Source organism: Acinonyx jubatus, chromosome D3, assembly GCF_027475565.1.
Source record: "Acinonyx jubatus isolate Ajub_Pintada_27869175 chromosome D3, VMU_Ajub_asm_v1.0, whole genome shotgun sequence".
Taxonomy (NCBI): Eukaryota; Metazoa; Chordata; class Mammalia; order Carnivora; family Felidae; genus Acinonyx; species Acinonyx jubatus.
In genome coordinates this window covers 21,752,755-21,777,852 of record NC_069392.1, presented here as the reverse complement: position 1 = coordinate 21,777,852, position 25,098 = coordinate 21,752,755, and the positions used below count along the sequence as shown (strand labels likewise).

Sequence of the window (25,098 nt, the reverse complement as noted above, 5' to 3'; positions counted from 1 at the left end):
AGTCTCTGTTTGGGAAATCTGTGGCTGCCTGTGGTGTGAGACCTTCAGTTTTGCAGGCTGCTGTCATGTTTTGATTGGAGTTTAGCTGCCATTTCTGCTTCACTTGAAGCTCAGTGGAGTCACTTTCACATAAGATTATTCCATCTAATATTAATATCAGTGTTCATAATACTGGAGGCCATGAAAGGAAGGAATAGAATTCCTGAATAAATTATGTGTCTCACCGTCAGATCTGTAAGTTTATATTGTAATCTGTGCATTTAAATTTGTAATTCGTTTTCGTGTGCTAAAATTCAATCTAAGTGTTTCCTTAATTGACTTCTAATTTGTAGTGTTCTAGTCTTTTGCTTAGCTTGCTAGCTGATTTTCTTTTTTAGAACCTTCTTTGTTTAGTGTAGTATTTGGTAGGGGGATATGTTTAGTGTTGCTGAAATTTTAAGCTAACAGATCACTTGTAAAATGAAGAATCTAGGTTGCTAGAACATTCTGTAGATTGTGGCTGCAGCTCCAGAGATTGTGTGATGATTTAAAAAAACAAATCTGTTCAACTATCCTGAATTGTTCTGTACCCATGACTAGGTCTTGAAATAGATCCATCCCTTTGCCCTGGGGACCTGTCATCTTTTATCTCCTCCTGAGACACTCAGTGCACAGCCTCATTCCTGTGCCAGGCTCACTGGGACTCAAGAGGTCCCCTTCATCATTAAAGTAATTCAGCCCAGGGGTGCCTGGCTGCCTCAGTTGGTGGAGCATATGACTGATCTCAGGGCTGTGAGTTCAAGCCCCATGTTGGGTGTAGAGTTTACTTAAAAATAGATAAATAGGGATGCCTGGGTGGCTCAGTCAGTTAAGCATCTGACTTGATCTTGGCTCAGGTTATGATCTCATGGGTTCATGAGTTCAAGCCCTGCACTGGGCTATGCACTGTCAGCCTAGAGCCTGCTTGGGATTCTCTTTCTCCCTCTCTGTCCCTCCCCTGCACATGCTCTCTCTCCTCTTTCTCAGAATAAATAAGTCAACTTTAAAAATAAGTAAGTAAGTAAATAAATAAATAAAAATCCTTTAAAAAAAACAGTTCAGCACTGCTGTTGGTTGCCATTACACACGGGGAAGAATTTAAATTTTTTTTTAATCTTTATTTATTTTTGAGAGAGAGAGAGAGACAGAGTGAGAGTAGGGGAGGAACAGAGAGAGAGGGAGATGCAGAATCCGAAGCAGGCTCCAGGCTCCGAGCTGTCAGCACAGAGCCCGACATGGGGCTTTAACTCACCAACTGCGAGATCATGACGTGACCCAAAGTCGGACACTTAACCAACTGGGCCACCCAGGCGCCCCGACACAGGGAAGAATTTAAAATGCAATGGATCGCTTTTTTTTAACTAAAAAAATTTTTTTAATGTTTATTTTTAAGAGAGAGAGAGAGAGAGAGAGAGAGAGAGAGAGAGCGTGCATGAGCAGAAGAAGGTCAGTGAGAGACAGAGAGACACAGAATCCAAACCAGGCTCCAGGCTCTGAGCTGTCAGCACAGAGCCTGACAAAGGACTCGAACTCACGAACTGTGAGATCATGACCTGAGCTGAAGCTGGATGCTTAACCGACTGAGCCACCCAGGCACCCAATGCAATGAATTTCAAATGGATTTTATTTTTACTATGGGGAATTTCAAACACATACAAGTAGAGATGTTGGTATGATGAGCCCCGTGTCCCCATCACTCAATGTGAGCAAGTCTTACTTTTGGATCAGTCTATGGTCTCTCCACCCTCACTTAATTTGAAGCAGATCCAAGATACCTTTAATCCAATTTTAATGACTAAGTTTAAAAATGATTTAAGTTAAAAATGATTTAAAGTAAAAATAACTTTAATAAGGGGTCCCATGTTGGGTGTAGAATTTGCTTAAAAATAAATAAAGAGGGGCACCTGGGTGGCTCAGTTGGTTAAGTATCCAACTCTTGATCTTGGCTCAGGTCATGATCTCACAGGTTTGTGAATTCAAACATTGGCCTCTCTGCTGTCAGCACAGACAGAGCCTGCTTCTGATCCTCTGTCCCCCCTCCCTTTCTGCCCCTCCCCAAAGCGTGTGCATTCTCTCTATCAAAAATAAATAAATAAACATTAAAAATAATTTTAATAATAAATATTTGCAAATATTTCAGTTTCTCTATAGAGATAGCAGGTTTTTAAAAAAAAGTAATCAAAATGGCATTAACAAGCCCAAAAGTTTAACAATGATTCCTTAATGTTATCAAATATTCAGTCAATATTAAAATTTCCCCATTGACTTAAAAACATTTTTTACAGTTTCTAGAAATCAGGATCCAAATAAGGTCCATTTATTGCAATTGTTGATATTTCTCACCAGATTTTTTAAATAAATTTTTTGTTTTGAAATAATTTCAAACTTAGCAGGAAGTTTCAAGAATAGCACAGAGAACTCCTATGTACTCATCCCTGAGAACCCCCAATTGTTGCTATACTCCATTTACCTTATCATTTTCTATGTTATATTTATATATAATATTTCTTAAGCATTTAAGAGTAAGTTTCAGACATGATACCTATTATCACTTAATACTTCAGTGTGTATTCCTTAAAATAAGGGCATTTTCCTATATTCACAGTGTAAACATTGATACAATGCTACCATCTAATCCATGGACCCCATCCAGATTTTGCCATTTGTCCCAATAATGTCCTTTAGAGGTACAAGAGCCAATCCAGGATCATCGATTGCATTTGGTTGTCTTGTCTTGTCGCTTGAGTTTCAGTGTGGAATAGTTCCTCCACTTTTTCTTGTCTTTCATGACATGAACATTTTTGATAAATATATGCCAGTTACTTTGTAGAATGTGCCTCAATTTGGAATTGCCCAGTGTTCCCTTATGTTTAGATTCAGGGCCTGCGTTTGTTTTGGAACACCACAGGGTACACTACTGTGTCCTTCACAGTGCACCATATCAAGAGGCACATGATGTTGATTGTCCTACTACTAGTGATGTAACTTTTATCATTTGGTTAAGATGGTGTTTGCCAGATTTCTCTACTGTAAAGCTAACTTATAATTATTGATTAATAAGTAATTAATCAGAACTAAGAACTAATTAATTAGAATTAATAAATAATTGGAATTATAAACAATTAGAATCGATAAGTAATTTATTAGAATTAAATTATAGTGTAGTTAATTGGGATGATTAGTTAGAATGAAATGAGAATATAATTGGTATAATAATGTGTAATTAATTAGAATTAAATTAAAATGTATTTTTAAAAGATGTATTATATTTTTAGAGAGAGAGAGAGCATGTGAGCAGGGAGAGGCACAGAGGGGGAGAGAGAGAGAATCTTAAACAGATTCCATGCCCAGCATGGAGCCTGACATGGGGCTCAATCCCATGACCGTGGGATCATGACCTGAGCCAAAATCAAGAGTCAGAAGTTCAGCTGACTGAGCTACCCAGGCACCCCAGAATTAGAATGTATTTTTATGGGGAGACACTTTGAAGCTAGGTAAAACCCTGTTCTTTAACACATCCCCTGGTTTTTAGTACACTTTGGTTATTCTTGGCCAAATCAAATAAGTTATCATTTTGATGGTTGCCAGTTGGTGGTTTTTTTTATAACCATTCTTTGCATATTTATTAGAAGGTGTTGTGCTATAAAGAGGAGCTTTTTATTTATTTGTCTGCTCATCTGTTTTTATCAATATGACCTCATGGATTTCTGTCTCATCCAGTGAGTTATTATCAGTAACTCTCATTTATACTGATACTCAAATTGTCCCAGCTTTGGATAGGAGGAGTCTTTTGCTCCTGTGTCTTTTTGACATTTCCTATCACTCTGGACATTTCCTTACTTTTGGCACAACAAAATGTCCCTGGTTTATCTTGTACTGGACTGTGTGTTTCTCTGATGAGCCTGGTTCCTTTTAGTAGAAAGTGGTATCTAGAAGCCAAATTCTGAGTGCTGGGTGTGCTTATTGTCATTGGGACATCACTGCTTCTAGGCTTTCTATGTGGATAGAGACAGTTTTTTTCCTCATGTTCCCCTTCCATATTTCCAACTTCAGAATCTAACAATAAGAGCTCTGGTTCCCACTATCCTTAATATATTTACTTATTTGCTCAGTTTCCTATATAAAACTACTCTTCCAGCCATGCTGAACAAATCTCCTCTGTTCCTCCACACCCAGTCATATTGGATGAATTTTCTTGACCTTGGTATTGCTGATATTGCTGGTTATGCCAGCCAAACCTCTCTGCCTTAGGGCCTGGCTGCCCTGATGCTCATGGCTGAGCACAGCCTGGGAAAGGAGAAGGGGTTCCCCAGTCTCTTGTGATTTATAGGTTCTCCCCATCTCTTTATTTTTCTCTTGCAATTTATTGGTTGAAAAAACTAGGTCATTTGTTCTGTAGTTTCCCACAGACTGGATTTTGCTGATTTCATCTCCATAATGCTGTTTATGATACCCTTCTATCTCCTTTATTTACTGTAAACTGATGAATAGAAATTCAGAGTAAGTTTCAATTATATTGGCAAAATGATTCATAGATATATTAAAAGGGGACATGTGTTGTCTAGTTCTTCCCTCTCTTTCTCACACACACACATACATACACACATACACACCAGCAGTCATTGAGGACAAATTCCTAGACCCATTAGTTCAGTACAGGGTGCAAAATGATAATATTCTATCATTCCTTTTGTAGTTATTAGTGAAAATAATTCTATAAAGAGAAACTTCCCCTCATCTAACCATTTGGTTACCCAATAGTTTAGTTACTATGGAAACAGTAGGAAAAATGCACCATGATTTCCTTTATTCACCAGTTATCAGACAAATGAGTTGGACCTCTAGCATCTCTCCAGGGTCACTAATGACTTATTTTTTAAGCATCATTATGAACTTCTTGACTTGGTGCCATTTGGTGTATTTCAGTTGTTATTCTTGTTCTAATCTTTGAGATATGATTCATATACCATGAATTTAAAGTCTACAACTTAATAATTTTTAATATATTCACTGATATGTGCAACTATCATAGTCAATTTTTGAACATTTTCATTACCTCCCAAAGACACCCCATACCATTTAGTTATCACTCCCTTACCCATCTCTCCACCCCTGAATCTCCCCCCAGTCCTAAGCAACCACTCATATACTTTCTGTCTCTATGTATTTCCCTTTTGTGGACTTTCACACAGATGGAATCATACAATGCATGGACTTTTGTGACTGGCTTCTTTCACTTAGCACTATGTTCAAGGTTCATCCAAGTTGTAGCATATATCAGTTCTTTGTTCCTTTTTATGGCTGAATAATATTCCATTGTGTGAATATAATTTCACTGTATAACATACCATTTTTTGTGTCCATTCATCTATTGATGGATATCTGGGTTATTTCCACCATTTATGTGTAATGCTATTATAAAAGTTTGTGTACAGGTTTTTGTGTGGACGTATGTTTTCATTTCTCTTGGTTATATTTCTCTTGGAAGTGCTGGATCATATGGTAACTATATTTAATAATTCTAAAGTGTTTTTGAGTATGTATCTTTGGATAACTTTTTAGTGGTTCCTCCACACATTATGTATGTATGCATGTATATATATATGTATATGTATATGTATGTATATATATATATATATATATATAATTTATCACATCTGTTGATGTCATTTAATTAGTTTCTATGAAGTATAGAAACTTTACTTCCCTGTAAGTTCCTTTACCTTCCCCTATTAATAGGATAGTGTAGTCTTACATTTTCCTCTATATACATGTAGAATCACATCATACAGTGTTTTAATTTTTGCTTCAGCCGTGAAACATAGTTTAAAAACTCAAGAGAAGAAATATCTATTGTCTTAATCCATATTTTTGTTTATCATGTTCTTTTTTCTTCTTTGATGTTCTAAGATTCCTTCTTGTATAATTTCCTTTATTTCTAGAGAATCTATCTCTTGCCATTCTTTTAGGGTAGGTATGCTGGTCTAAAAGAATGTTTGTTTTCCTTCATCTGAGAATCGCCTTACCTTTCCATCATTCTTGGAGGATATTTTCACTGGATTCTGAGTTGACAGTTCTTTACTTTCAGCCCTTGAAAAATGTTGTGGCACTTTAGCTCAGGAAGAGCTGGTAAGTCTTATTCAGGAGCAAGGAATTTGTCCTGAAGAAAGAGGATATTAGGGCCTCCTGGGTGGCTCAGTTGGTTGAGTGTCTGACTCCTGATTTCAGCTCAGTTCATGATCTCAGCATTTTGGAATCAAGCTCTACATGGGGCTCCATGCTGGGTATGGATATGGAGCCTGCTTAGCATTTTCTCTCTCCCTCTATCACTCTCTCTAAAAAAAAACAAAAAACAAAAAAAAAAAAAGAAGGAGGAGGAAGAGGAGAAGGAGGAGGAGGAGAAGCAGCAGCAGCAGCAGCAGCAGCAGCAGCAGCAGGAGGAGGTGGAGGAGGAAAGAAAAGAAAAGAAAAGAAAAAAGAAAAAAAAGAAAAGAAAGAGGAGATTAGTTGAAGGTTTAAAGCAGCATATTGACAGACTCAGACTGAAGTTTTAGAAAAATGTAGCACGAGTGGACTTTCGGGGCAAGGCAGAGGCTGATGGAGGAGCTGTGGGTATGTCCTGGTGAGAGATGACCATGGCCCAGTGCAGGGCTGAGCGGGACAGCTTCAGTGAAGGGGGTGGATTTGAGAGAGATTGAGGAGGCATGCTGGAGAGGACTTGGAATTCTGCTTGGTGAAGTCCAGGGGTCAGGCTTTTGCCTGACCAACATCACACTTTAAAAGTGCAGTAACTTGGGAAAATATTGTGGTTTGTTGTTATTGCATTGGCAGCAAAAGCAGCATGTTCATCCATTTTCTACCTGATGAGACATTTTAGTCTAAATTTGAGATGTAAAGTATTTGCTTAATATTCTGTGACAGGATTTTCACTTAATATTCTTAGGAACCACCTTATATGTGGCTAGTACATGGTATTCTAACATTTTGGTGGAACCACAAAAAGGGTCTAGTGGTTTTTCAGTGAGTGATGTTCAAGGGTAGGGTGTTACCCTACTGTTCTACCTTAAGAATGTGAGTTTGGCAGGACTTTGGGTGGTTCCAGGGCTGGGTCATCTCCCTGGGTTTATTCCTTTGCTTGTGTAACACTCCTGTATTAATTCACTCAGCTTGCCCACCATCCCTGAGCTCTCACCACGTGTCAGCTCTGACCTGGGCAGGGACAGGATAGGCCACAAGTGTGTTCTCACTTGCAAGTGGCAAATAGAGACAATGACCAGGTAAAGCAAAACATTTTTCTGGATGGATATCCCAGTATTCTGCATGGACAGAGCCCTGTGCTGGTGGCAGAGAAACTCAGTTCCAGCCTGGATTTATTGGTTTGCAGTTAAAAAATTTTTTTTAAGTTTGTTTATTTATTTTGAGAGAGAGAGAGCAAGCAAACAGGGGAGGGGCAGAGAGAGAGGGAGAGAGAATCCCAAGCAGGCTCCACTCTGTCAGCAAAGAGCCTGGTGTGGGGCATGAACTCACACACTGTGAGATCATGACCTGAGCTGAAACCAAGAGGCAGATGCTTAACTGACTGAGCCACCCAGGTACCCCTTATTGTTTACCAGTTTTATGGACAGGGAAACATGAGTCACCTTTTCCTGGCCTCCTCCCCTTTCTTGGCTATAAAATGAGGCTAATTCCCTCCTGCAGGGGCCTGCCATTTAGAATATACTTGATAAATATTTGCTAAACAAATCAATGTCTGCTTTGCCTACTTTATGGGTTCTTGCGAGGATTGAAGGAATCCTGTTTTCTAGCCTCCCATGGAAAGTGAGGTACTACCTAGATGTAAGTTGTATTGATAAGTGTACTGGCCTTTGTAAATCACCATCTGTCATCCTCCATTTGTGTAAACATGCAGCAATGTGAATTTCAGTTACTGGAGAATGGCTCCCAAGTCTCCTTTTTTATTGAAAAAAAATTACATTGGAAATGTCCTTCCTGTAGAATTTGCAGCAGAATTTTTTGAGCATCTCTCGAGGGAAGCTCTAAATGGAAAAGAATGAGGCCAGAAGCAAAGTGAAACGGTGTCAGGTCTCATGGTGACAATCTCATCTGCACAGTAAATGCTTCTGTTTGGCCACTTCTGACAGTTGCCATACTGAGCATTTTCTGGATGGCACCATTTAACCAGCTTTGATGACTTTTTTTCTTAATGTTTACCTGATGAGGGGCTTGATCCCATGAACCATGAGATTATGACCTGAGGTAAAATCAAGAGTTGGGTACTTAACCAACTGAGCCACCCAGGTGCCCCTAACCAGCTTTGATGACTTTTAAGAGTAGAAATGAAGCCTGGGGACAAGTCCATGCACCCCTCTGGGTAAGAAACAGGGCTGCAGGTGAATGGGTGAGACTGGCTTGGTCCCCTTTAGAACCTGCAATGAGCTTCCCACTTAGCCAAGCCTCAGCCTCAGCCTCTGCCTCTGGAACAGGGAGGTCATTCTTGCCTTTCCTATCACATCTTAAGTGGCTAATCCATGTGAGACACCTCTAAGGTAAGTCCTCAGGATGTGGTAGTTAGAATGAATAAGCTGAGCTTTGTTACTTAGATCTGGAAGGATCCTAACAGCATCCCCATGACCTGAGAGATAAAAGAACCAAAATCTGTTTCTCCTGCATGTGTCTTTTGTACGACCTTCTTCACTGTCTTCTCTGCCTTCTGACATCCCTTCTGTGGCCGCTGTCCACCTGTCCTAGCAGAACAACAGAAACCCAGCTCTGGATATTTTAAGGAAAAAAAAAAGATGTATTTACTGGAAGGATCTTCAGGAACTCACAGACAGGATTCCTGGAAAGGTAGGAGGACAGAGGTCTCAGAGGGGGGGAGGTGAGAACAAGGCAGGCTAGTAGCCAGGTCTATGACCAAAATCATGTCACAAAACTATCCTGGAGGGGACATTGCCACCTGGGCACTGGATGTTGATGCTCCCTAGGCTTTGCTACTTCTGCTGCCCTAGAGAACCAGTTGTTGCTGCCTCCACTGCCAGGAAAGGATTCCCTGCATCTCTGTTCTTTTTAAATGCCATTTTAATGAGGTTTGATATGCATAGAGACAAGTGGTAAATATATATACAGCTCAGGAGATGTTCCCCAAATGAACACATTAGATAGCCGTTGACCCTGCTAAAGAAATAAAACATGACCAGCTCCCCCCACCCCCAGGAGCCTCCCCTTGTCTCCCCTCCACTCATTGCTCCTTAAGGGTAACTGCTACCGTGACTTCTCACCCCAGAGCTTAGGTTTGCCTGTAACTGTGCTTTGTCTAAGTAGACTCACACAATACGTCTTCTTTGTGTCTGACTTCTGCTCAACATTATATTTGAGGTTCTTCCAGGTCATTTGCGTGGTTCTTATGGATTTATTCTCATTTCTGTATAATGCTCTACCATTTGGATAAGCCATGAATTGGATAAGCCACCATTTGCTTATCGATTCTAGTATGGATGGTATGGATGGACATGTGGGTTGTTGCAGTTTGGGGCTTTTAAGAAGAAGGCTGCAGATACTCCAGCACATGTCTTTGGTAACCACATGCATATATCCCTAATGGGGAGGTCCATAGGAATGGAATTGCTGGACCATGGTGCACATGTATGTTTACTAATTACTGATGAGGTTGAGCCCTTTTTCATATGTTCATTAGTTATTCAGAGATCCCCTTTTGTGAAGTATCTGTTCAAATCCTTTGCCTATTTTTATTTTTATTTAATGTTTATTTATTTATTTTTGAGAGAGAGGGAGAATACAAGCAGGGGAGGGGCAGAGAGGGGGAGACACAGAATCCAAAGCAGGCTCCAGGCTCTGAGCTGTCAGCCCAGAGCTCGACGTGGGGCTTGAACCCATGAACCGCGAGATCATACCTGAGCCAAAGTCAGATACTTAACTGAGTGAGCCACCCAGGTGCCCCTCTTTTGCCTATTTTTAAATTGGGTTGTTGGCTATACATTTTGCATCTCTGGATCCAGATTTTAAAATCTTTGCAAATGCATGGGATGAGCCTATGGGTGCCTTGGTTGCTAGAGATCCCAAACAGCACACATCAAACCTTATTTGCAGTCTTGGATATTCATTCTGAGATGTTGTAGCCTCTAGGAAGGTGCCTTGGCCAGGACTCAGCTGCACATACCAGAAATGAGTCTGGCTAGTGTTAGCTGAAAGGCTATGCTGCCAGGGGTGAGGTAGCTTCCTAGTTGCTGGGAGGGCTGGAAAAGCAGCTGGAAGCTGAAAGTCAGGAGTATTGAGGGTCCCCAGACTCTCACTAGCTCTGCTGGTAGGCGGCTGCTGCTGCAGGGAGCCACGGAATCAGGAAGCCGATGGCAACAAAATCCTGCTCCCTCTGTCACAGTTCCTGCCACCACAATGAATAACTTTTCTCCTGCTCAGTTCCATCCTAACTTGCTTCTGCAGTTAATACGTGTCATGTCATTGATGGAACCTGAATCCTTGGAATCTTTGCTGCGGGTCATTTTGGGTGCTCCAACCTCAATGGTATAGGAAAAGGGGAAAGCTCTGAGCTGCGATGGGTGGTTTGGGGGCAGGGCTGTTCTAGGGAAAAAAGAGCCATATGGGTGCTGTGGTGACTGAGTGTTCTCAGTGCAGATTGGGGGTGGGGGTGGGGGTTGAAATGCAGTCCCATGATTGATATGTAGAGATAAACCAGCTCAGCTGTATGGGAACTTCCAAAGGGCCCTTCCTGCACTCATCTGTTCAGCCATCATGTTTAGTGTCCTAGGGATGCAGTAATAAAACACCATAAACTGGGTTGCTAAAGACAGCAGAAATTTACTGCCTCACATTTCCAGAGGCTAGAAGTCTAAAATCAAAGGGCTAGCAGCACTGTACTCTCTCTGCAGGCTGTAGGGGAGGTTTTCTTCCAGGCCTGGCTAGCTTCTGATGTTTGCTAGTAATCCTTGGTGCTCCTTGGCTTGTAGATGCATCATTCCCATCTCTACTGCCCTCTGTGCCTCTGTCTCTCTCTCTTCTTCTTATAAGGACACCAGTCATACTGGATTAGGGCCCACCCTAATGACCTCATCTTAACTTGATTATATCTTCAAAGACCATATTTCCTAATAAGGTCATATTTGCAGGTACTACTAGGGGTTAGGACTTCACAATATCTTCCTGGGGGGCACAGTTTAACTCAATACTCATCGTCAAGCCTGGCCATGTGTAGACCCTCTCCTTTGGCTGTCCTAGATCCCTGGGCTTTCCCAGAGCCACATGCCTCCACATCGCTGCTCTGGGTTGGCCTGGTCCTCCTCCTAGCCTTTGCCTGGGCAGAGTCCCCTCATTGTTTGAAATTCTGCTCCAGTGTATGTACCTCCTTGATCCATCTGGAAAGGAAAGTGTCATTCTGTCTCCTGAGCTCCCACCACTGGCGACTTATCCTTCCATTTTGAGTTTGTTTTTAAAGCAAACTGTTTATTAACAATGGCTATGTATGTAGCATACAACATACTGTATGTGTGTAACATACATGCAGAAAAGTAGGTAAATTATAAGGACACAACTCAATGAATTTTCATAAAGTAAATGCTCCTTTTATTTTGAGTTTATTTTCCTCTGCCTATTAAATAGCAGTTTACCATTTACAGGTCTGTCTCTTTCACAAGATGGAGTGTTCTTTGAGGCCCAAAAATGTGTTTCATTTATCTTTATATTTACCCTCTCTCCAGTTTCTGGCACAATTCCTTTATATAGTAGCCCATAGGAAGTACTTGTTGAATTTGGATTTGGAAGATTAGAGTGGAATTTGCCGGGTGAATCAGACTCAGCTTGAGCTAGCAATTGAATGAAAGTCATACACAAGGATAAGTGCTTTGCTCCAAATTAGTAGCTTTTGTCTTTCTGTGTGTCTGGATTCAAATTTGTTGCTTATCAATTTTCTTCCTGCCTATGGACAATTTTTATGAAGGTCCTCTAGACAACAGAGCCAAGGCAAGGATAAAAGGGCTGACACTCTGAGAGATGCGGTCCCAGGGTGGTGAGGCAGAAACAGGAAGTGGAAGGATGGATGTCCCATCACAGTGAGCTGCAGAGAGACAGCAGGTCTGGCACATGGACTTCTCCAGAAGATATGCAAGGAGAAAACACACCTCTGAGAAGTCTGCAGAAGGAAGAATGGAGGTGGAATTTATCTGCCCCCTTTGCTTCCACCTCCTGTCTCCCACTGTGGCATTTCATGAAAGTCCAGAAACGGAAGGACAATTGGGCAAGGCTGAGGTACCGACCGAGAGAGACAGAGAAGGAGGTGGTCGAGGGAATCTGAGAAGGTGCACAAGGTTTGTGTCCAATATGCTTCACACCTTGCGCTACTCAGGTCCTCTTGTGCCCTCCCATGGTGTCAGCTTTCCTACTACGATGTGGGGACATCCATTCTCTTGAGAGAATGAAGACATCTTTACCCCTTCCTTGGAGGTGCAAGTCCAATCAATGACAGAGTCCCCTTACTGAGGTTGCCCGGAAAACTGAAGTAAGAAGGCTATGAAACAAGTTCATTTGCTGCTGCTATGTCTGGTCCCAATGCTGTAATTGATATTCATCATATTCCTCCCCCCCACCCATTCTAGATCCTCTTCATTCTCTGCTAGCACTTTGGCTGGTCTGTGACATTTGTCCTGAGGGGTTTGAGTTCCTTGTTGCCTTGCCCATTAATAACCATTACCAGACATAAAAGTATTAAGAGAGTCTCTGGGGGAATCCCTTCAGCTCTATTCCAGACATTCCTCTCCCATCCCCATATGTACCACTAACCTAAATCTTCATGGAAGTTGGTATTAGCGACCCAGTAGTATTGTCACTCCCTTCTTGGTCTGTTGGTCACTGTCAGGAGGAGCAGAAAGTGGCCAGGGGGTAGCATCAGCTTCCGATTTAATGGAAGCCTTATTGTGTTGTGTTTCCCCTTTCCCTGGAAGTAGAACCTCTAACCCAGCTTAGCCCAGATGATGAGAAGCATAGACTCTGCTAGGGGTCACTATGTGTAACAGTGAACAGGGCCACTTCTGGACCCATCTTCTGTAATTATACAGGTCATCCAGATATCAGTTGTCAGTTCAGGGCATATACTTCATCCTGGGGGATTGATGCTCAAGCCCATAGACATCTCCTCAGTAGGTGCCCCAGCTGAACCTTCACTAGGCCATTCCATTCTTCTGTCAGGTTGGCTGCTCCCGAGTGGCAGCAGGGTTCACAGTAAGACAGGCGAACTCCAATCAGGAGTTATTGGTTCATTTCCTTAGTTGAAGTGGGTGACTTAATCTGAGGCTGTGTCCTATGAGAATCCAGGCAGGCATATGAGGATTTGATAACTATGGACTATAGGGCTGCTGGAGGCAACCCTATTACCAGAAAACACATGGATTCCAGTAAGGACAAATTGCTCAGTCTCCCCTCCCCCTGCCCCACCAAGTGAAAGCTGTTTGATCTAGTTGATGGATGTCTTATTCTTCGCAAAGACTGGGTTATACCATAAAGGTTGTGTCAGTCCCTCCTGCTGACAGGTTGGACACTCAGCGAGACAAACATTGGTGATGTGGAGGCAAAAAGGTAAAGGTAAGGGAAAGATACAAAGTGATGCAATACTTTAATAGGTTGGCTATGACCTCACAGCAGACTGCAAGGGTCATAGGAGCTACTCGTTCTCTGGGCTCATGGACTTCTCCAAAAGGTTTTCAAGCATAAAGCATACTTTGGAGAGGTCCACTGAGGGAAGAATGAGGAGTATTTATCTGCCTGCTTCCCATCTATTTCCCACTTCCCACTGGTCATTGTTCAGCCTGTGAGGTGAAAACCTTTCTAAACTAGTGGATTGCAAAAATCTAGCCTCTTGATGGCCACTCAAGAAGCCAGATCCCACACTCTGAGATTCAACATCCTTCCAAGCTCAGAAATGGAGGAGTGTCCCAAGCCACATGGGGTACCAAGAGATAATAAAGGAGGTGGTAAGGGGTCTCTGAGCTGGTGCACAAGGTTTATATCCAATACAGGTGGGTAGTCACTAGCCAAAATGCTACATTAATTATTACAGCTTAGTTAGTGCTTAGGAAGTTCTATATAAACTATTACGGGCTTCCAAGTTCTGATAGCTGATGTCATATTCTTATCTGTGGCAAGGACACTGGCCATCAGAACAGCTGAATATTATTTGGTTGAGAGTCAGTGTGACTCACTTAGAAGAATGTTAGTTATGGTAGCCTCTCTTACAGTTAAGTTTACTGCAGGTGTTCCATATTTTGTCTCTACTTGTTCTAAATACTTAAAACATTCACTGAATGTAAAGTAATGCCACAAAACATATTCTTTTAAAAACTGGCAGAAGATACTTGATCATGTGTGCTGGATATGAGCTCTCATATAACTGGCAAACCCTATCACATGGCCTGGTTTGTCTTGAGGCACTAAATATGCCTAGGGCTTAATGAGAATAGATGGTTCTGGGTTGTTGCACACCTCCAAAGCTCTCCTTCCAGGGTGGGTAGGATAGGAATTGCCACTGCAGCTTGCAGACCCAAGTCCACACTGTGCCATGAGTGGGACTTTAACCTTTCCACCATCTGGACTGTTGGGTGGCCCTGGAAGGTTGACTCTCATAGGAGAAGTTACCTCAGCCAGAACTTACAATGGGAGAAACAAAAACTTATATACAACATGGGTAGGTGCACCACTCCCAAAAAACAACCTGAATTTTATGATATGGCTCTGAATTTTGGACCCTTTTGTGACTTACTTTGAAGGCATTGAAATCTTAAAAACTGAGTAACAGGACAAAAAATATCACTTTGGCTACTAGTGGAAAATGGGTTGACCACAAAACATCTAAATGAAAGAAAAAAAGAACAGAGTTAAATTCCAAGACAAGTAAATATATTGGACCTTGATGATTTTAATGGACCTTTAATTCCTAAATTCCCATGTGTTGCTACATAATTTCTTCCAATAATGCAGAAAAATAAAACGAAAAATCAATCTCCCCTCAAATCTTTTAATGAAAAGTAACTCTAGTTACAAAGAGTTAAGGTTAAATTTAGATGTGGATGCTGGGTGACTGGTAAAGCTTATCTGCTTATATTTTCATTTTCTGAAATTCCCTGTTACTTTTTCATGTCTACTTGTTCTTGTTTCATTTTTACCAGCTTTGTTTCACAAATTATTTCTCTTTTATTGATATTATTCCTTCATCTTTAGAATATTAAACCTATTTACATTCATTTTTAAAATATTGTTCTGATACATCCATTTTGTCTGAAGTGATTCATCTGCTGAGCATTTGACTTTGTTGGCTTCTTTGTTAGCATTGATTTTCTTCATTGATTTTAAAGTTTGGTTTCCAGTTTGTCTTGAGTGGGGAGTTTCTCTCTCCCTCCGTGAGCCTTACCCACAACTTTACTTTTTGTCTAGTGATTTTTAAAAATGTTTTACTTAAGGGGCACCTGGTTGGCTCAGTTCGTTAAGCATCTGACTTTGGCTCAAGTCATGATCTTGTGGCTGATGGTTTGAGCCCCAGGTCAGGCTCTGTGCTGACAGCTCAGAGCCTGGGGCCTGCTTCAGAATCTGTGTCTCCTTCTCTCTCCACCCCTCCCCTGCTCATGCTCTGTCTCTCAAAAATGAATAAACCTTACAAAAAATCTTAAGTTTTGTTTGTTTGTTTGTTTGTTTAAATGTTTATTTATTTTTGAGAGAGAGTGCAAACTGGGGAAGGTTGGAGAAAGAGGGGAACAGAGGATCTGAAGAGGGCTCCATGTTGACATCAGTGAGCCCAATGTGGGGCTCGAACTCACAAACTGTAAGATCATGACCTGAGCCAAAGTCAGATGCTCAATTGGCTGAGCCACACAGGCAACCCTCTAGTGATTTTCAAAGTTCCTGCACCTCACTCTGGAGAGCCCAGTCCAGAGCTAGGCCTTATAATAGGGACTTAGGGCTTCTGTTCTTCAGTAACATTGGGAACATATCCCACCCACCCTGTCACTGAGCCTGACAGCAAGTGAGTTCAGGTTCTGGCCACAAGACTTCATTTCAGCTGTGACTCTGGGAAGAGTGTGATAGCAGCATTAAAATTTTTATTTTTAATTTTGAAATAACTTACACTGTGGTTTGGAGAGTTTCCAGAGTTTTCATGGTGAACATGTGGAGATATGGGGACAGTGGCATGCTCAGAGAGCATGGAAACTCTACACTCTTTTCCTATTTATCTCTTCCATCTGGCTATTCCTGTGTTGTGTACTTTTAAAATAAACTGGTGATCTACACAGAAGAAAGAGGAGGAGGAGAAGGAGGAGGAGAAGGAAGAAGAAGAAAGAAGAAAGAAAGAAGAAGGAAGAATGAAGGAAGGAAGAGGAGGAGGAGAAGGAAAAGGAGGAGGAGGAAGAGGAGGAGGAGGAGGAAGAGGCGGAAGAGGAGGAGGAGGAGTCTTATAGAAAAAGTTCAAGTATCCATCATCTAGCTTCCCCTAATGTTAATATCTTATCTCAGCAAAGTACAATTATCAAAACCAGAAAATTAACATGATATGATACTATTAACTAAACCTCCAGCTTTATTCATATTTCACAAGGTTTTCTCTAATGTCTTTTTCTATCTTGTAATCCAATCTAGAATCCTACATTGCATTTAGTGAGTTTCTATATCTGTGATCACATCTACTTTTATTAAAGAAGATCTGTCCCTTCTCCCGCATTTATTTATCCCTTCAACTATTTGCTTATATCAGCATGAACTCAGGGGTATTTATTTTAGTTGATGGGTTGTAATCCAATACAATAGCCACTGGATAACTTCCAGCCCACTCTGACACCACACAGTGGCCTGGCTTCCATATCCCATCTCATACCAGGTACTTCTATTCCCCGTTTTCCATAGGAATTTCTGTAACTCTTGGCCACCTCTGCTTCTTTCCTAACATTAGGCCTAGGAGGCCCACTGTTTTAGTTTTGAGATAAAAGTCTAAATCCTAACATAACCCACAAGGTATTGCATCTGGCCCCTATGTAATTTTCTAGCTTCACCTTTTTCTCATTCACTCTGTTGTTCTCAATGCTCTTACTACACGGAAACTTTTCTTCTTTTTTTGAAACCTGTAAAGTTCACCTTGCCTTATGTTCTTTGCCCTTTCTGTTCCCCCTGCCTAGAATGGTCACCACCTCCCCGCCTTCTTTTTGAGCTGAGCCATAGTGGCCTTTTTGGTTAGTTACTGTATTGTTTAACACCTGAACAGCCTCTAGCCAAAAAGTCCTTGAATCAAAAAGGGCAGGCTTCCAACAGGTATGCTCATCTTTGCCAGTTTTGTTAATTAGAAGGAGTTTTCTTCAAGTAGAACATGTCAGCACCTAGGAGTGGGACTTTTCCTCAAGTATAAACTATGTCATCTTCTCTAAGGAATGTAGCCAAAGCAGGAGGGAATTGGAAAAGGCATAAGCTGTTCACATAAAGGCTGAATGTCTTGTTGAGTGTCAAGTCATTTGACTTTAGAACTGGTAGAAGAATCAAGAAAATAACATGAGGAACAACCAGCATCAAAGGGCAGCAGAATTTGCCAAATGAGCTTCTGCCACTGGCTGTGTTACATGCTGACCACCAATTGCTCTTCCTTTTCCAATACTCTCTGTGAAAAGAGATTTGGTATGTTGTGAGGGCTCCAAATTTCCTTTAAGTATGTGAAGGACTAAGTTAGGTAGATCCAGTCATGATGGTTGGATCTGTTTTTAGACATTGGTCACAGTTGGAAATGGCCTGCACTTCAGTCACTTCCATTTCCCCTTTGGTACCATTAGCTCCATAATCTTATAACCAGCAAAGGTTATAAGGTCATGTCCGTCATGAGGCAGCACTGTGTTAGTCCCGCCATTGCCTTCTTCCCATTTGTTGTGGGGCCAGAAGAGTGTGGTGGCATCCTTGCTCTGTGGATCTCTGTTCCTAGGTCACTCCTGGCAGGGTGTGCCTCCAAATCCACCCTCTGGGGTTCTGGGTCTCTAATCTCAGTTTCAGTGGTATTTGCCATCCTGCTCTAGCTCTGTGGTTCTGAGACTTAGTGGAAGGAGGCTGGGTTGGAGTTAGTGGTCTATGCTGCCTCACAGGTCTCTAGACAGTCACCCTTCTCCATTTCCTCATGTCTGCAAGGGCTTAACCCACAGCCAGCATGCCCTGCAGTTGGCACTAATGCGGGCCCTCCTCCCTTTGCTATCTCCCCACTGAGTGCCCCTCAGCCAAGCCCGTACCAGTCAGTCCCATCAGGCATTATCTCCCTGCTCTGACTCCAGGGACTCTCTCAGTTCTAAGGGTCTGAGGTTCTGAGGATTTGCCTTGAGCAGTCTAGAGGTATTGAGTTTGGGAGCCTCACCCCATACCTTCTCTTGCATCCTACAGAAATCAGGGTGAAATGGCCCACACCTGTCGTGGCACCATCAACCTGTCCACCGCGCACTTTGACACGGAGGACTCTTGCAGTATCGTGCTGACCAGTGGGGCAAGGACCTACCACCTCAAGGCCAGCTCGGAGGTAGAGCGGCAGCAGTGGATCACCGCCCTGGAGCTGGCCAAGGCCAAGGCTGTCTGCATGATGAGCAGCCACTCAGGTAGTGAGCACTTGGTGAGCGGGTATACATGCAGTGTCATGGATCCAGAGAGAGTGGGACTTGAAAGTGTTTGGGGGGTGGTGGTGACCAGGAGACCCAGGCTAGTCCAGACCAACCCTGGAAGGTTGGGATATGTGTTTACCCTTCCCATTCAACTCTGTGTGTCCTCAGCAATGAGATGCTTAGGTGGTCAAGGTTGGGTGGACAGGTCTTGGGATAGAAATATTTGTGATGAGGAGGGCTGTGTGTATCTTTCTTTGGGCAAGTATGGTTCCTAGATTTTAACAGAACCTTCAGATGCTGCAGTGAGTGAGATCCAGAAGCAGCAGCAGAGGTGGGAGTCCCGGATCATGTACCTGGGCCGTGGGCCAGACTTTTTCCCAGGCCCATTGTGGAGATTGAAAGCTATTTAGCCAGAACTGTTGTCTTTGCTGAGGTGGTAGACCAGCTCAGATATCCTGAGCAAGACATTTAATTGTTTAATACCTGCACTTATTTTTTTAATATGTCATGTCTTTATGTGATTCATAAACCACAAGTTTCAAAAGCACATGCAGTGACACCTGCCCTTGACTCTTGTTCCCAGCCAACCACCCTATTATCCCTCCCAGAGGCAACCAGACCTACCTTGTGTCTTTTACATATTTATTAAAATTGGTACTTATTTTAAAATAAATGCAGTCTTCCACTTTCCTTTCTTTCCACTTAGCAATATATCTTGGAATTTCTTCCCTATCAGTACATAAAAAGCTTCCTCCTTGTTTTTACAGCAGTATAGTACTTTGTTGTATGGATATATCATAGTTTATTTAACCCAAAACCTGTTGATGAACATTTAGGTTGTTTATTTTGCTATGACATGCTGCACTGCAATGAGTAATCTTGCATTTTGTTTCACATTCGTAAAAGTATAAATGAAGTATACATTCTAGAAAGTAGGGTTGCTGGGTTAATAGCAGTGTGCCTGTGTAATTCTGAGAGATTGTCAAGCTAACTTCCATAGGGGTTGTAATATCAGATGACTGTAGCAGTGTGTGAGAATGTCTGCCTCCCATAGCCGTGTCCACCCAGAGTGATAGCAAATGTTTCTGATGGGTGAAAACTAGGTCCACACACACTTAGGGAGGAGATATTGGGAAGCTCTAACTCTTCTGAAGTTAAAGCAAAATGGCGTGTGTTTTCTCAGACCTATGTGGGGTTCTTTTAGGAAGGCAGGGCTCCATGAGAGAACAAATCACAGCCTCTCCGCTCCAGGATTATCTCACAGGCTGGTTGGGGAGACATTGAGTCCTATGGAAGGAGCTCTAGCACAAAACAGGATGAGAGGGACTGGTAATGTCAGTCACCATGCCCCATACCTGGTCTATTGTATTGGGGTCTCCCCCAGCACTAGCTTCTCAGTGCACATTGATGGTCATTTAATATCATTCTGACCTTCTCTTTTGGTCTCACATATTTGGAGCATGGATTCCCCCTTACCCCCGGTGATTTTTCCTTGGGATCATCACTCATGTGACTCTGGTGTGTCCACAGTGATGCTGACTTTGACACAGGATCCCCAAGATACCACTCCATTTCTCAGTGAAGGAGGGTTTTGGAGCCATTTCAGGCATGGGCTGTGCTGGGACCCCCAGTAGGACCTGTGCTTTCTGTTTGGAGGTCTATGGAAAGCCACTGTGGTGGATGACATGGTGGGTGGTGTGGCTGGTGGTGTGGATGACATGGCTCAAGACACCCATTGGCTAAGTGTAGGAGCACTGATGGTCATGGAAGAATGAGTTTCCTCTTTCTAGCTTCTCGTGAGTAAAATAAAATGAAATAATTAAAATGATTGTTTCATAAATTCAGCAAAGTCGCAGGATACAAAATTAATGTACAGAAATCAGTTGCATTCTTATACAGTAATAATGAAGCAGCAGAAAGACAAATAAAGAAACTGATCCCACTCACAATTGCACCAAGAATCATAAAATACCTAGGAATAAATCTAACCCAAGATGTAAAGGATCTGTATGCTGAAAACTATAGAAAGCTTATGAAGGAAATTGAAGAAGATACGAAGAAATGGAAAAACATTCCATGCTCATGGATTGGAAGAATAAATATTGTTAAAATGTCAACACTACCCAAAGCAATCTACATATTCAATGCAATCCCAATCAAAATTGCACCAGCATTCTTCTTGAAGCTAGAACAAGCAATCCTAAAATTTGTACAGAACCACAAAAGACCCCAAATAGCCAAAGTAATATTGAAGAAGAAGACCAAAGCAGGAGGCATCACAATCCCAGACTTTAGCCTCTACTGCAAAGCTGTAATCATCAAGACAGCATGGCATTGGTACAAAAACAGACAGGTAGACCAATGCAATAGAATAGAGACTCCAGAACTGGACCCACAAAAGTATGGCCAACTAGTCTTTGACAAAGCAGGAAAGAATATCCAATGGAAAAAAAGACAGTCTCTTTAACAAATGGTGCTGGGGTAACTGGACAGCAACATGCAGAAGAATGAAACTAGACCACTTTCTTACACCATTCACAAAAATAAACTCAAAATGGATGAAGGACCTGAATGTGAGACAGGAAACCATCAAAACCATAGAGGAGAAAGCAGGAAAAAACTTCTCTGACTTCAGCCGCAGCAATTTCTTACTTGACACATCCCCAAAGGCAAGGGAATTAAAAGCGGAAATGAATGATTGGGACCTCATGAAGATAAAAAGCTTCTGCACTGCAAAGGAAACAATGAGCAAAACTAAAAGGCAATTGATGGAATGGGAAAAGATATATGCAAATGACATATTGGACAAAGGGCTAGTTTCCAAAATCTATAAAGAACTCACCAAACTCCACACCTGAAAAAAAAAATCCAGTGAAGAAATGGGCAGAAGATATGAATAGACACTTCTCTAAAGAAGACATCCAGATGGCCAACAGGCACATGAAAAGATGCTCAATGTCACTCCTCATCAGGGAAATACAAATGAAAACCACACTGAGATATCACCCCATGTCAGTCAGAGTGGCTAAAATGAACAAATCAGGAGACTATAGATGCTGGAGAGGAGGTGGAGAAATGGGAACTCTCTTGCACTGTTGGTGGGAATGCAAACTGGTGCAGCCACTCTGGAAAACAGTGTGGAGGTTCCTCAAAAAATTAAAAATAGACCTACCCTATGATCCAGCAATAGCACTGCTAGGAATTTACCCAAGGGATACAAGAGTGCTGATGCATAGGGGCACTTGTACCCTAATGTTTATAGCAGCACTTTCAACAATAGCCAAATTATGGAAATAACCTAAATGTCCATCAACTGATGAATGGATGAAGAAGTTGTGGTTTATATATACAATGGAATACTACTTGGCAATGAGAAAGAATGAAATGTGGCCCTTTGTAGCAACGTGGATGGAACTGGAGAGTGTGATGCTAAGTGAAATAAGTCATACAGAGAAAGACAGATACCATATGTTTTCACTCTTATGTGGATCCTGAGAAACTTAACGGAAGACCATGGGGGAGGGGAGGGGGGGGGAAGTTACAGAGGGAGGGAGGCAAACCATAAGAGACTCTTAAAAACAGAATAAACTGAGGGTTGATGGGGGGTGGGAGGGAGGGGAAAGTGGGTGATGGGTATTGAGGAGGGCACCTGTTGGGATGAGCACTGGGTGTTGTATGGAAACCAATTTGACGAATAAACTTCGTATTAAAAAAAAAAGAAAAAAAATAATTGAATCATATTCTAGGAACCTTCTGAAAATAACGTAGCAGGTAGTATTTATTGGATTCATCATTCTGGAACAATTTTCCTGGGACAGCCAATGGACAGAGTTTCTTCTGCACCTGGGGTGGAAGTACTTGTTAACTCAGCTGGGAAGTGCTAGTAATTTCTAAGCTTGGACTTCCTCTAAGAGGGTTGGGACCCCTGAGGGAGTTGCCTCAGGCTCACCTTCCTTCGTTTCATACCCCTTAGGCATGGTCAGGGGCTGGAGACATAGCACATGTCTTGTGTTCCCAAGGGGTTAGCCTCCTGGGTAGGGACATAGGGCAAACATTCAGGTACAATTCAAGGTAGCACTTGCTATGTGTTAATGAGAAATGGTAGGATTCCTCTCCTTTTGGTGTTTTGAAACATAAATGAACTAACGCATGTGAAGGTGAAGATTTCAAAAAGGTACTGTGCTTTTATAAAAAGGTTGGGGTTACCTGATTATTTCTTGAGAAAGAGTTCTTGTGGTGGTATCTCTGCAAGGCAATATCTTTCTCCCACAGTTCTCAGGCTGATGTTAAAGAGTTGTGGTTTGCAACTTTTCACATGGGGTCAGATTCAGGTAACCCCAAATAAGGGAAGACAGCCTAGTGTGGTTCTCCTTGACTCTGGCTCATAGCTACCAGCTGGGTCAAGGGCATAGATGGTGCTCCAGATGGACCCCCTTCAGGTCATCCCAAGGCCTATCTGTCCCTTCCTAGGCTATGGACTATCTCTCATCCATCAGGAAGCCTACTCTCTAGCTTTTCTGCCACCCCTCACAACCCCAGTCCAGGCACCATCCCCTCTTATCTGAATGTCTGAAAACCTCCTCACTGTCTTCCTGCTTTCAGTCAGTTCCCCAAACAGCAGGCAAAATGACATGTTAAAAAGTGGGAATCTGATCATATCACTGCATTACTTACACCTCTTGAGTGCTATAAACCAACTAGACTTAACAAACATATACAGAACACTCACCCAACAACAGTGGGACACACATACTCTTCTCAAGTGCATGTAGAAAGTTCTCCATGATACACTAAATGTTAGGCCACAAAACCAGTCTCAATAAGTTTAAGAAGAATGAAATCATACAAAGTATCTTTTCTAACCACAGTGAAATGAAACTAGAAATCAATTACAGAAGAAAATTAAAAAATATGTAGATATTAAATAACACACTCTTGAACAACCCTTGATTCAAAGATGAAATCACAAGGGAAATTAAAAAAAAACTTTGAGAAGAATGAAAATGAAAACACAACATGCCATAATTTATGGGATACAGCAAAAGCAGTACTCAGAGGGAAATTTATAGCTATAAAATATACATTTAAAAAGACAGAAAATCTCAAATCAGTAATCAAGCTTTACATCTTACATTTTAAGGAAGACCAAACTAAACCCAAAACTAGTAGAAGGAAGGAAACAACAAATATCAGAGTTGAGATAAATGAAATAAAGAATAGAAAAATAATTAAAAAAATCAATGAAACGATAAGTTGCTTCTTTAAGGTGATCAACAAAGTTGGCAAACCTTCCACTAGACTGACTAGGAAAAAAAGAGAGAAGACTCAAATTACTAAAATCAGAAATGAAAGTGAGGACATTACTGGTGACATTACAGAAATAAAAGGGATTATAAAACAATACTGTGAACAATTGTACACCAATAAATTAGACTACATAGATGAAATGGACAAATTCCTAGAAACACACAAGTTACTAAACCAACTAAAGAAGAAATAGAAAATCTTAGCAGTTCTGTAATAAGAGATTGAATCAGTCCTCAAAAGTCTCCCAACAAAGAAAAGCCCAGGACTAGATGGTTTCACTGATGAATTCTACTAAACATTTAAAGAAGAATTAATACCAGTCTTTCTCAAACTCTTCCAAAAAAATTAAGGGGAGGGAAACACTTTCTAACTTATTCTGTGAGTCTGCCCCTATACCAAAGCCAAACAAAGGCATCACAAGAAAGGAAAACTATAGACCATTATCCCTTATGAATATAGATTCAACATCTCAACCCCTCAACCCCTCAACACAATACTGGCAAACAAAATCCAACAGCATATCAAAAGGATTATATACCATGACCATGTGGGATTTATCCCAGGAATTACAAGGGCAGTTCAACATAAGAAACCAATCAATATAGTATACTTCACTGATGGAAGGAAAAAATCCTCACTTATGTGATCATCTCAATTGATGCAGAAAAAGGATTTGACAAAATCTAACACCCTTTCTTGATAAAAACATCAGCAAATATGATGAAGGCCATTTATGAAAAACCCACAGCTGGCTTCATATTCAATGGTAAAAAACTGAAGTTTTCCCCTAAGATGAGGAACAAGACAAGGATCCCATTTTCACCATGGCTATTCAACATTGTACTTGAAGTTCTAGACAAGAAAAGGAAACAAAAGGAAAAATTGGAAAGGAAGAAGTAAAACTTTCTATTGGCACATAGATGATACAATTCTACATATAGAAAATTCCAAAGAATCCACAAAAAAACCCTATGAGAGCTAATAAACAAATTCAGCAAAGCTGCAGGGCACAAGATCAACAAATATCACTTATATTTCTATATACCCACAATGAACAATCCAAAAAAAAGAGATTAAGAAAACGATTTCCTTTAAGCATCATCACAAATAAATTCTGAAGAGTAAATTTAACCAAGAATATGAAATT

General features: G+C 41.4%; 1 protein-coding gene across 2 annotated transcripts in view; it reads left to right on the top strand.

Annotated features, from left to right (window-relative positions):
• OSBP2 (oxysterol binding protein 2) overlaps positions 1–25,098 on the top strand; it is a 191,020-nt gene that overhangs the window by 29,598 nt on the left and 136,324 nt on the right. For both annotated transcript variants that reach the window (XM_053206344.1, XM_053206343.1), the window contains exon 2: positions 18,433–18,641. In XM_053206344.1, coding sequence (XP_053062319.1) covers positions 18,433–18,641 — 209 coding nt within the window. The remainder of the gene's footprint in view (positions 1–18,432; positions 18,642–25,098) is intronic.